Source organism: Zonotrichia albicollis, chromosome 3 (assembly GCF_047830755.1).
Source record: "Zonotrichia albicollis isolate bZonAlb1 chromosome 3, bZonAlb1.hap1, whole genome shotgun sequence".
NCBI lineage: Eukaryota > Metazoa > Chordata > Aves > Passeriformes > Passerellidae > Zonotrichia > Zonotrichia albicollis.
In genome coordinates this window covers 72,080,781-72,094,017 of record NC_133821.1, presented here as the reverse complement: position 1 = coordinate 72,094,017, position 13,237 = coordinate 72,080,781, and the positions used below count along the sequence as shown (strand labels likewise).

Genomic DNA, 13,237 nt, shown 5'->3' with positions numbered 1-13,237 from the left:
CTTTAATCACTTCCAAGGTGTTTTATGCCTTTTATGGTTCTTAAGTGTTGGATCCTAACATCTGGTTTTTCTGGGAAAATTCAGATAATTTCAACAATTAATTCTTTGATTACTGGCCTATAGAAAATGAACGAAAGCCATCCAAGTGACTCACAGAATTCCTTCCATTAACTACACAGAACAGGACACTGGGGTCATCACTTCTCAGTTTTAGAGCAAAGAAAAACCTCTTGCACATAGCAACCATGTTTTTGGGAACTTGTACATTCTTTTGGTTACTTTCACAATGTGATATTAAACCAGTTTCAACTTCATTAACTTCAAATTTGAACCATCTCACATACCTCCCTGGATGTAGCCTTTTGTGCTTCTTTGTACTCTGCCTTGATGCCCATTTGCTCTCTGTATTTACCACGTGTGAGTCCAGCCTTTGCTTCATGCTGCTGAGGAAGGCAGAGACAATGCACTCTGCAGGGTTTAGCCACTTGATTGAGTGTGTGTTAGTATTTCAGCAAGGATGATAGAAAGCAGAAAGATTTTGAGGAGTCTTGAACCCTACGGACCACTCCAGGTTAGGAGCTGCTGGCACATTGTGATACTGGTGCCAGCGGCTTTTCATCACCTCAGGGAGTGAAACATTCCCCTCTTTCCCTAGTGGCCAATGTCAGGAATACTTCTATTCTTCCACAGCACACTCTTTTTGTGACAAATACTTGTTTGCTGTCTGGGTCAGGTTTCAATCCCCTCATTTCCCTTTCTTCTGTCTTGTATGGATGAAAGTATAGGATACTGGAGCAGCATTTATCTGGAGTGACAGAGCTGGTACCCTCAAAAACAAAGCTGGCATTTGCTTACACTGGGTGAGAAAAGGGAAACAGCTGCACAATGAAACAATGTGTCTCTTCTGACTTTATACTAAAAATCACATTCTAATATTATCTTTTGCCTAAGAGACCCTCAAAAGATATAATTACTGGAGAGTGATATTTGTCATCTGCTTCTCACATACCATATTCCCTCTCATACTTTTCCCTGACCTTGCCAGGAAGAACTTCCCAGAAATTTTTCAATCATAAGCTATTGCAAAAGCTCTTTAGATCACCACAGTCAACAACAGTTACAGAAATTATGAGGCTCTCAGAGTCCTTGAACACTGGCAGAGTTCCCTTCTGCAGAATGACCAGTGGCAGCTATAACTTCTTCTAGCCAAGGGGGACGCTCCCAAGGAGGAGTGTGTGCAGGCTTAGTGCAGGCTTAGTATGCTGCAATGCCAGGATTAACACTGGCACTTGTACCGGTCATGCTTAATGTCCAGGGGAAACTGGACTCAAAGGTCTTAACCAAGATAATGAAATTCTGATGGGGATGGACCCCAATGTCCCAAACACAGCAGCTCTGCATGAGTAAAACTCCACCCAAACATAAATATCATTCTGGGCAGTACAGAATGTGGTTTTTGTGTTCTACAACCTCAAGAGCTGCTCATCTGTCCTGTCACAAAATTAATCTAGACTTCTAGATTAGTCTTCTCAACATCCGCTCAGACAACAGAGGAAGATTTTTCCACAGTCAAAATCATTTAGTGCCAGACAGATGTCTAACAGGCAGGATGCATCGGGCGTGTTGTTTCCACAAAAGGTGGTGACCAGACAGACAGCTCGAGGTAACAGACCCAGCACTTTGACTGCCAAAGTTAGGTGAATGCCACTTCCTCACAGAGAAAGCTAAGCATGTTGTAAAGCATGTAACTTATACTCCACTTGCCAGTATGGCAAAAGAAAAAATAGGGTAATTTGCGTATTAAGAAGCCAGACTCAGTAAATGTTTCAAACCTTATTTATTTACCTTGCCGTTCATAATTAGGAATCAACAGTGGGTGTCACAGGGGAAAAACACCCCAAAAAAAACCCCAAAACCCCTCAAACCTAAACAAAAAAAAGTGGTTTAGACTTGAAAGAGGTGGAGCTATGCAGTACAGATGGAGGCACTAAAAAAATCTGAGAAGCAGTGTTTCTCTAAACATTTCTCTGCTGTTTATAGTGTTGAATGGGTAATTCCATGTATCTGAAGGATGATGAAATTTAGGACATACAGAGGACATGTCTTATGACATACTTCCTGAAGCACCAGGATCAAAAATAATACAATTTCCTTTTGAGATTTTTCCTTATCTAAATATATTGGTCTTCCAGACAAGAATGACTCCTTAAAGAGGACAGTAAATGAGAGGATATCAAAGTAGGGAAAAAAATAAAATTTTTAAATAAAAATTTAGTTAATTCTTACTTTACAGAATATTTAAAAGCACCATAGCATTTTACTGTCTGTTCTAAAAATGACCAAGAAGAGACTGGAATGACTTTAGCTGCTAATATAGAGAAAACTTTGTGAAGAAATGGATGCAAGCTAAGTAAAAGCAAAGTAATATTTTGTACACCACAACTATAATCAGAATCTGGCATTGGTTTATTCAAATTTTGCTTTCTTGGAAGCAAAGCTTACATGTTTGTAAACATCAAATTAAACATTGCTTAATTTTACAATTTCCTAAACAAATACTTTTTTACCCTGAAGGGTATATGCAGACCCATCTATTTGTGTCACAGTTCTCCTGTTGATCTGTGCTTCAATATTTTTAAAACAGTTGGTTCCTGTACAATTTTTAATGGATCTTAAAAATTTCTTCCAATATTGTGCAAGTCATAGGCAAGGCCATTTTAAAGTGTGCACTTCCTTACATGTTTTTTTATCAGTCCTTAACTAATGCAACTGTGAAAAACTATACATTTTCAGGAAAATGTTTATATTTTGGTCCTGTACTTAAAGACCTTCTATAATCAAGTTGTTTACATGAATTTGAACCACAAGCATGTACACAACAAAATCACTATACCAATGTTTCTTGGTCTATGCATAAAAAGTATGTCTTCTACTTACACTAAAACATACAAAAAATAAACTACAAAAATTGTTTACACTTGATTTCAGCAAAAAAAGCTTTCTTCAAGAAAAATGATTCTTCTTTTTTTCAGCCATCAAAAAAGGAATGCAAGTAAACAATAAATACATGTGCTTTCTCCATATAGACATATTTACACTTGAGTCTTTGGCTTATGTTTAAGTTTCTTTATAAAGATCTTTATGTGATCCAGCCATCATTGCACATTAAAACAAAATAAGCCAGTTTTTCTTCTACTATATATAATATATATATGCAACACTTGAAAAGTATAAAGAATGAACCTTACTATCAATCTGCACTGTTATTGTACTTTAACAATGTATCAAAAAGAAAAAAATTAATACCATATAGGAAATATTGATACATGCAACAGATGGTCGCTCTACTGTATCTGAGAGACAGCTGCATATACACACACGAGAAGGTCCTAATCTGAGCAAATCTCTTCTGACTCTGCTTTTCATTAAATAGTATTTATGTGGCACTAAATGTTCATACTGTATACAAGCATAGAAACAGATTGAGTTCTTTTATTAAGATACACAACTTCATAAGAAAAATACTTTGCATTTAAAATTTAAAATCCCTCCCACCCCCCTCTTCCCCTAAAATCTTTCTTCACAGGATCAAGAACTGTTGTCAAAACAGCTTATTGAGATTCATATATTTGGTGAACTTCATCACATCCTTTCCAACTAAGAGGATTCCAGATACTCCAGTGCAACATCATAGCAGAAACGATATTGCTCCTTTAAGGGGGAACAGAAAAAAAAGTTACATTAAAATCTAAAACCTTAGCAGCAGTATCTATAACCAAGAACATTCTTTGCTAACTAGTAAACCAGACAGGCTTGGATTTTCTATTTTTCCCCCCTATTACACAAGTATATTACAGCTGTGATTTAAAAACTCACCCTAACCAATGAAGGGGAAAAGGACCCTGGCTATGGAAAGTAATGATGTGCTTCTCTGATTTTTTCAGTCTCTGAATTGGTATATCAAACATGAAAAGCTCTCGTCTCAGTCAGAGCATTCTTGCAGCGAAAGCACCTTGACTCTGATACACCACTTCTACTTGAGTTAGCTGACATTGAGCAGCAACTGGGGCAGGACCCCAAGCAGCCCTATGTCCAGAGCCCATTGGTACAGTCCCATTGATGTGGCATCCAAAAGATCAGATGAACATTTAAAAAAGAATTCAAAAATCTCATTGTGGTTATTATTTCTCCTCAACAGTTCTGCTGTTGAGAGCTGATACTGGGAGACAGAGATGAGGAGGGAGAGAGGAGAGGGGAAGAGGAGGAAGAAATAAAACCAAGGAAATTAATTTGATGTCTATTATCCTTAGGACTTGAAAAATGAAATCTGCCCTTGTGATTTATTTTTGTTTGCACGGGAAGACAGTGTGATGCATTAACAGGAAGTTGTGGAGATGTCTTAAAGGCTTTATTGCACTGCTCGTTGTTATCTGATCCTGTTGGTGAATGTAGGGCACATGACACTGCTATGTAGTGGTTTTCCTGGTTTGTTTTCTAACTAACAGCTCAACAGATTCTGCTGTTCAAGAGTTCTGAGTAAAAATCCATACAGAACAAACACATAACTAAAAAAAATATAGCAACTTCAGTGTAAAGCTGCAGTGGAATTCAGGACTATTTTGAAATGCAATACAAGTTTGTGGAGCATTTATCAAAAACAAACACAATTTACCTCGGCCTCCCTTTACAGTGACACAAAAAAATTTCCATGTGATCTGACCTGTTTTCTTGACAGCAGTGAACTGAAACTCAGGCAGCAATTCAATATGTTGTGTCTCAGACATCTATGGCACAGGAGAATGCAAAGCATGTGCAGCAAAAGCAGCAATACCTAGCACAGTGTCTCTGCTGCCACAGCATGTTCTATTTGTTAACATATTAACCATCTTCCTTATTTATGTGCTGGCAAGGGATGGAAGTGATGCACTATGATTAAGAGAATCATGTCACAGAAGCTATTTGATATTAAGCAAACACTGACACCTGAAAAAGGGGAATATGGGAAGAGGCAGATACAGCCATTTTGCACAACATGCAAGTTCACAGGGTCAGAAGCAATTTCCACTATGCGTTAGCTAAAACATGTTTTTAATTTCAATTGGCATTCCTGATTTTTATGCTGTAGGCAGCCATCTGGCTGAAAAGTGACACTGGCAGCTGGCAGTGTGAGACTCAAATGGCAGGAACTCCCAAACACTATATAACCTGCTTTCATTCACCTACAAAAAGGAAAAACATCAATGTGGAAGAAGTTTTTAAGGACTTTCCAGTCCTTGATGTTCAGTTTTTGTTGGAGAGGCAAACATTCAAATGGATAGGCACTCATACTGAGTGCATAAATATTAACCAGAAGATTCAAAGTTATTTTGAGTTCTGGCAATGTATGTATGGATATTTAATTTTGCAGTTTTGCTAATTCAGGCTCATATTGTTTGTATTAGTTTATTGTTTATATTGTTTATTATTTAACTGTTGGATTCAATGATCTTAAGGGTCTCTTCCAACCTAAATGATTTTATATATTTGCTTGCAACATACTAGATCCAAATGTTTGATTTCAAAGTTCTGAGGTATCATTTTGACTACTACATATCTGAGTAACAAAGACTGTCAGTATTCAATACAACTTTCAAAGCAGCAGTTTTTACTAAGGGGCAAAATATTCACAGCTCCAGCTAGGAATCTGTACTTCACAGCTTAATTCTACCAAGGAGAAATGCCTTGCTCTCTAAAATTTCAAGGTAGCTTGTGTGAATGCAGCCTGCTGCAACTTCCTTTCAAACAAACCGGCTTATTTTGGGAGATTAAAGTGCATTCTGTTAACTCAGAATGCTTTCTGTGGAAAGCATGCAACCATGATGAGAAAGGTAGTGTTAAATGCTTAGCCTGTCCTCTCATGATGCTGACTTGCATTTACACTGTAGCTGTCCTTTCTTCTTCTGGCCCACAGTAGGTTTACACTGGTTTTGTGGGCACAGGACTGAAAACACAGCTCATGCAACGAGGCAGCCTCTGGCTCCCTGGCTGTTTGCAGGAACCCTGCGGGGCTGGTGCTTACCGGAGTTTCTACCATGTTGGGCTTGCTGTTCCTCAAGGTCTTCACGGCGTGGAAAACGTCCACCACATTCTGCCTTTTCACCATCTCAACCACGATGCCGATGGCACAGAACATCCCGCTCCGGCCACCGCCGTTTCTGTACGCAAGGAAAAGAGAGTTAAGTGCCACTGTGGCCTAAGACCGCATCCAAAACATCCATTTCAGTTCTTTCAAAATAGCACTCATTTCAGTTCCTTCCCTCTGTAAGCACAAGTGATTCCTGAGTCCCAGAGGGAGACCAGACTTCAGCAATCTCTTTGCAGCTCCAGGGGGTTTGGTCTAAGACATTTACTTTTTCTCACCTTCCTCTCAATTACTGCTTTTGAATTCTGTCCTTACAGCACATCATGCTGCCCAACTATGCTTAAAGTCTAAATTACATATGCAGTAGAAATAATTAAAAAAAAAACCTAAACCTAAGTTCAATGGCAAGTAGGATATTAGAAATAATAAAAACAAGTTAAATGCCGAGTACATTTTCCACTTACTTCTGGAAAGACACTCACGTAACTTATGAAATGAGGATTATTCAATCAGATATGCTAAGGCATCACAGATTTAATAACTTGTTGACCTTTGGGGACACTTCTGAACTATTTTAATCTAATTTCAAAGAAATTAAGGTAGGTATTTCTTCTTATTAATTTTGAAGTGGTGTAAGCAGAAACAGGTCACTAGTTAAATCTGAACATTTAAACAGAGGTCTTTTCTTCAGAGTAAGGAGACAGATTGACTACACTCTGCTTAGGGAGAAGAAGATACCATCTTTTCAAAACTCCAAACTAACTCCCATTTAGGTGTCAGGTAAGCAGCCAGCAGCCATTTACCAACAATAGTTTTAGTATGGTGTGCTGTAATAGAGCTTTTTTTCAGATTTAATATATCCATAGTTTTCAGTTTAAATCTCTCAAAATATTGTAGGTTTCCCTTTTGAGAAAAAATGTAGCACATTCTGTGCAAAACAGAAACAAAATCCCCCAATTTGGCACCTATAAAAGACTTCCTTACTGAAACCAGGCAGAAGAAACAGATCTGTACATGTCTTGCACCTGAAAATCATGCTATTATGCACAGGTGACAGTATACACAGTATCACTGTAGTATCAGACTCAAAATACTCATTCCTTGACCTGACACAGAAAAATCCAAAAGTTGAACAAAAGCCTACAGTGATAGGCAGTGGTACTTATTTTTTTATTTTTATTATTTGAAAAGTAACAGGTGCAGGTGCAAAAGAAGGTATCCATAAGAACACTGCTTAAATTAAAACCAAGAATTCATTTATAAGAATTTACTTGAAGAGCAGCAGTTGACTTTCTCCACGTTACTCACAGGCAATGGATGATGGTCCGGCCCTCCCCTTCTTCACATTCCTCTTGCCATTTTTCAACCTGGAGAATTAACTTCAGGAAGGATCTCTTGGAAGCTGGTACATCTCTATGAGAAGCCCATCCCAAATACTGGAATTGCTGCACCATCAGATAGCCCTCCTGTGGCTGAGGAAAATCAAAGAGATTTAGGTCAAAATGGCACCTTTACATCTTGGTTTAGGAAACCAAAGTATAAGACTAGCATGAAACCTAGGTGTTTATATTATGGAGATTCTAAGGTGCGTACCTTGCATAGTATGGCTTCCTGGAATTTCTACCACCTGAGCTAAAGGAAAATGTCAGAAAAGGTAAAAAAGGAAACTATATTGAAGACCATATTACAGTTTATCAATCACAAATGTAACCTGCCCTGAATTCTAAATCAACAAATACCCTACATTCCATAGATTCTATATGCCAAGGTTGCTTAGCACCACTAATCAATTTAAAACATCCCTATTAAATTCTTAGACTCGCAAAAATAGAGGGAAATTCATTTGGCCTCTACTCATGAACTGACCCCATTATAAATTAACAACAAGTAATACTGGTGCACAAACATGACTACTGTCCTTGAAGTCTTCCCTTTGTGCCAGACTATAATAATCATGACAGCCTTGCTGCCAGTCTCTGAGCCTTCCACGTGCTAGATGTGACACGGGGAGAGCTTTGAATAGAATTTGACTGTCACAAGAAAGGCCCCAATAACAGGAAGAATAAATACTCTATCTACTTTCTTGAAGCTGAAGATGACAAGTAGGAATGTGGATTTTAGAAAGGTAACAACAGAGCAGAGAGATTTTTAAAAACAAGGCTTATGAGCAAAAGGACATAGGAGACAAAGAGAAGAGTAGAAAATCAAAGCATCACAAAAAAAGAAGAAATGGAAAAAAATAAAATAAGAAAAAAAAAAAAAAAAGAGGAAGTCTCAAAATACAAGAAAAAAGTGCTATGGCGTAATATTTGCCAGTGTGCCCACACCTTTGTTTCCTGTAGTTTCCAAAAACAGCTGAAAATGTTTTTTGTAATTCTGAATATAAGCAAAAAAAAAAAATTGAATAAAGTACTAGCCACATGAAAAAGATCTTTGCCCTCTGATAAATGAAAATGTGACCAAAATAAAAGAAAATAAAAATAAAACAAAACACATGAAAGATCTTTGTGTACACAGTAATTATTTTTCCCCACAGTTATCTTTCAAGATTAATGAGAGTTAAACATATACTCAAGATACACTAGAAATCACCATAAGTTCAGTATTGGATGAATGATAAAAAGCAGTCATGGAAAGTAAAATAGGGATTGCTGGTTAATTGTACATGGACTGATGGCACAAGTGTCTGTAACTCTTTATGGTGGGTAATATAAATAAGAAATTCATAGAGGTGAGCTAAAGAGGAAACACTGTATGGCAAACAGGGTTTAAGAAGATGCTGCAAGAGTGTGGAACGCTATGAGACAATAAAAAGATAAGCTGGTCTAAGGTATGAAAGAGCTGACAAGAATGCAAGAGTGGCACTGCTACAGAAGTTGAGAAAAAGATAACTGTAGGTTGAGGCACAGTAGTGGCAGAACCCACTAGAGGCAGAGGAATTTTCAGGGTTTTATCACACCCTGCTTTGCAGGGTGCCACAGTCTGCCTTTCCTGTTGTGGTTTTCACAACTTAGGCTGAGAGGGTGCTGGTTGCAAAATCAGCCTCAGTGTTTCTGTTCGTGATTCACCACAGAAAACATTTTACCAAAGCTATGAACTAAATACCTGTCAGTACACATTCATTACAGGGATATTTCTTTTACTGTACACCAAATAAACAGAATACAGAATACTTCTCACACATCAGGGATGAATGACTCAGAACAACATCCATTCACCTTAAAGCTCTCTCTGCTTATTGTAGAAAAGTACTGTAGAAAAGTACTGCAGCTGTAGAAAAGTACTAGAAATCAGTATTAGATACTGATACTTGACTGACTTTTTTCTGGATAATGTCTTATGAACATTAGTACTTTATTATTATTAAAAATTAAAAAGCACAAGAGCCAAGAGAACATGAAAAATGACATATTTTTCTGTCACATTTTGTTAGAATAATCCTTACTCTTGTTAGATTGCATATCCTGAAAATTCTGTTTATGACATCGCAGTCCATGGAACACGACATGCATTCCACTTGGATGGGGCCGTACCGCAGTATCCCTTCCTCGGGCCAGTATTGTGGGCACCCCTGTGACAGAGCAAAACATCCATAGTTAAATGGTAAATTACAACTTGAGCATTGCCTTATTCCCCTGCAGACATCTCACCTAACCTTTACTGAGCAACTAGTGTTGATTAGTTGCTGTAGAGCAGAGAATAATTGTAAAGTCATGCACTGCTCTACATTTTCATTATGTAGTAAATCCAGAATGATTAAAGCATGTGACGGTACATGGAAAACTCAAGCTCCAAACTAACCTGTGCTAAGTCGACTTCATTTAACATCACAAGAGAAGTGCAGCCATAGTCATACACTAATCTCCAGAAATCTTTCACAGTGTTTGGTAAAGGATGTTGTGTGACGATAAAAGCTGCCGGCTGCCTGTAGCTCTGTAAAGGCAAACAATTTTGTTAGTAGTGCTATAGGAAGTACTTAAATTCTACTGAAAGAGAACAAAACATAAAAATGGAACAAAGATGTGAGAGCAGTTACTTCATATATCATTGAGGATGTAAATGTTAAAAACATATTATCATCTCCAATAAGAACAAAGAGGTTACTCTGCTCAGGTCTGCCTTCTTCTTGGTTATAGAACAAGCCCTGTGTTTTTACACTCAGATATGCTCTGGGCACTGAAGATGTTCCTTGTGGCTCTGTTGAGTTGAGGAAACTGCTCTAGGTTCTGTGTACAGGAGCCCAACAGGGAACCTTCACCCAATGATGCAGAGAGGGGTGCAGAAGTCTCAGAAGATCACGCTCTCCAGGGTAGCTTTTATGCGAGCTCTGCAACTGCACTAAGCTCAATCCCAAAGTCTGTTTCACACTGCACAGCCACAGGGACACCCACAGAACTGACTTTTGGGACAACTGGGACCCATTTCCAGCAGAAAGCATAAGTTCAACAGCAAAATCCTATTTCCTGCCATGACCACAGGTTCCATTTTCTGCATGCTGTGTTACACACAACTGCAAATAGGGACTCCCAGCCTTGCACATAACTGAGATGCAACTAACGGTGCAGGGGCTACTTTCCTGCTGTGGATGTATTATGAGCAGCAAGCAGAAGAGGAGAGATCAGAAGTCGTTTGAAGGCAATTTGCAACCATCCATGGAAAAGTAAATTAACCCAGGAGAAAGACCTGGTAGGGCAGATAAACCACTTTTGCTGTGGAAGCTTGCTTATTTGAAGATTGATCTAAGGGATCGCTACGCGCAATGTATCGACATACCTTCCAATAACTTGTTGTTAATGTCTTTAGCATCAGTACTTGCTTGACAAGAGATTAAGGAGGTGGCTGATTTTATTAATATAGATTTTTTTTTTACTTTTTCTAATGCAGGAAGGATGTTGGGGTACTAGCAGTTCATGTCCCACTTCCTAGAACTGCCCAGGGACAACACAGGGACAACCAATTTTTATTCTTTCCTTGTACTTTTAAGAAATAAAACAAGTCCTAGCTGATGTTTTCCTAACCCTCTTTCCCATAATTCATCATGTTTCTCCAAAGAAAGATAAGGGGCAAGTTCCTCTTTCAGTTTTGTTACTGAAATCACTTTTTCTTGTCCAGGAGTAGTTCCTCTTCTCAGAATAAATCAGTCTTAAAATAAACCATCAGAAGAGAAAAGGCAAAAAAAAAAAAATTGTGTTACCCAAAATTTTAACCTTTTACCTGTAACCTTGTTATATGCCTTCATTGTAATATAATATCTTTTATGTCTGCTGTTGTTTTTCCTTTTATTAGTACTATTTCTGCCTTTTCTGATTTGCCTCTGATTGCCAATCCATTAATATATTGCTTGGTTCATGTTCTGCCTGCTGTTGCACACTCAAGAGTCCTCCTGCCCCCCCACAGCCTGTTGCATTTCTTTCACCCCAAACCACACTCCTCAATGCAGATCTGTTGGCTGGTTCATAGCACATCAATTTTATCCAGGTGCTTAATGCCATTTTAACTGCAATTCTAAACAATTTTTGCTGCCAGAATTCTGTTCACTGCTCTAATTCATCTGTTCAGCCCCCAGTGATACATTGGTCTTACACACACTATTCCTCTATTTTTTTTGACACAATAAGCTGGTTGTGCAATTAGGGACTGCATTTTGCTACCAGTTTGTTTCCTGCCCTAGTTCAGGCAGAACTCAAGGATGACTATACCAATCAGTGTTGATGATTTCTGCTGCTATTTGCCATTTTATTTCAGCATCTCTCCTTGACATGGCAGTTTCTGATAGCATTTCATTTTTGAAGAAGAGGAGATGCTCCTGGAAATCAGGTCACTTATTTAAGCATTTACTGTAAAAGTGGCTTTAGGGGCCTAACTTTGGAAATGCTAATGGGAGACACAGTAAAGTGTCTGGCAGCACATGAGCTGCTCTATTGATCAGACAAATATAAGCAGGTTCAACTCCATTTTTCCCATTAATTCACCTTTTCCCCTGACAGTACTTCTGTTACTCAGACATCAACTTTAAAGAGCAGCTACTCAAAATATAAACTCCTGAATCCTATACTCTATACCCAAACATGCCAAGAAAACCATTTTTTCTTCCTCTGTTGCTCCTGCTTCAGTATAGAAAGACTTTTTTATGAAATAGTGATAGTAACCTCATGTTCAGATACATAACATTTACTTCCTAACAGCAGATTTTTGAGATCCTGCTGAGATTTGAGATTTGGAGGTCTGGACACTAGAGCTTTATATAATGCCATTAAAAAGGTGAGATTTCCAGTGGGTCCCACAAGGATGCCAGAGACTAAAGATAACTACCCTTCTGAACAAAAACACAAGCTGGTGGGGCTTTTTATCTTCTCCCCCCAACCCCTCCTCATTAGGAAGGTTTTACTGGGCACTGCTGCTACAGAATTACCCTTTCTTAAGCCAGCAAGTGCTCTCTCTCACATTACAGGGCTTTCCATGGCACGCTATGCAGACAAAGAAGGTAGTCTCTTACGTCCATAAGAGCAGCATTGATGTAGTTGCTGCTCTCCCCATCAATAGTAATTAAGAAAGGCAGACATCTGTCAGGTGGCAGCATATCCATGAAGCGGTTCTTGTCGTGGTTCCTTGGCAAGCAGGCGATGCTGCAGTCCTCTGCCTGCAGGCGAGGGGTCACAGAATTCAGGGTCTAAGGGAAAGAGGACGCTTATTTTAGCACGCTGAGCTAAAACACATGGGACTCAGGAGCCCCAGGTTTTACTGTAAAATATTACAAATATGAGAAAACATGAGGCATTAGCAAGAAGACATTAGTAAATGCAAGCTCCTCTCTGTTTGTTGGACATTCTGGGGCTTTGCAAGGGAGGGTGAAGCTGCGGGTATTAAAGGCACTCCATGTACACTGAACACATTCCACGTGACACCATCCCTTCAGAAAGGAATAAAACAAAGAGGATCCTTTGGAGCTCTAAAAAGCTATGTCTTAAATGTGCAAATGCAAGCCAGAACTCTCTCTGGCTCTAACTTGCTGGTCTTAATTTCAGAATGATATTTACTGCAATTTTATTAAAAGGAGGATATTCTGTATTTAAAACAATTTTGCGAAGCACATAAACATGGGTGCTTTATTTTGTG

At 38.6% G+C, this 13,237-nt stretch overlaps 1 protein-coding gene across 10 annotated transcripts in view; it reads right to left on the bottom strand.

Moving 5' to 3' along the window:
- Nucleotides 1-1,822: 1,822 nt before the first annotated feature.
- The window catches only part of PTPRK (protein tyrosine phosphatase receptor type K), a 380,786-nt gene continuing 369,371 nt past the window's right edge, over nucleotides 1,823-13,237 (bottom strand). For all 10 annotated transcript variants that reach the window (XM_005487730.4, XM_014267528.3, XM_074537837.1 and 7 more), the window contains 6 exons: nucleotides 12,618-12,791; nucleotides 9,923-10,054; nucleotides 9,567-9,692; nucleotides 7,430-7,593; nucleotides 6,059-6,194; nucleotides 1,823-3,711 (listed from right to left, as the gene is read on the bottom strand). In XM_005487730.4, the coding sequence (XP_005487787.2) occupies nucleotides 3,658-3,711; nucleotides 6,059-6,194; nucleotides 7,430-7,593; nucleotides 9,567-9,692; nucleotides 9,923-10,054; nucleotides 12,618-12,791 (786 nt within the window). In that variant the 3' untranslated portion in view covers nucleotides 1,823-3,657. The remainder of the gene's footprint in view (nucleotides 3,712-6,058; nucleotides 6,195-7,429; nucleotides 7,594-9,566; nucleotides 9,693-9,922; nucleotides 10,055-12,617; nucleotides 12,792-13,237) is intronic.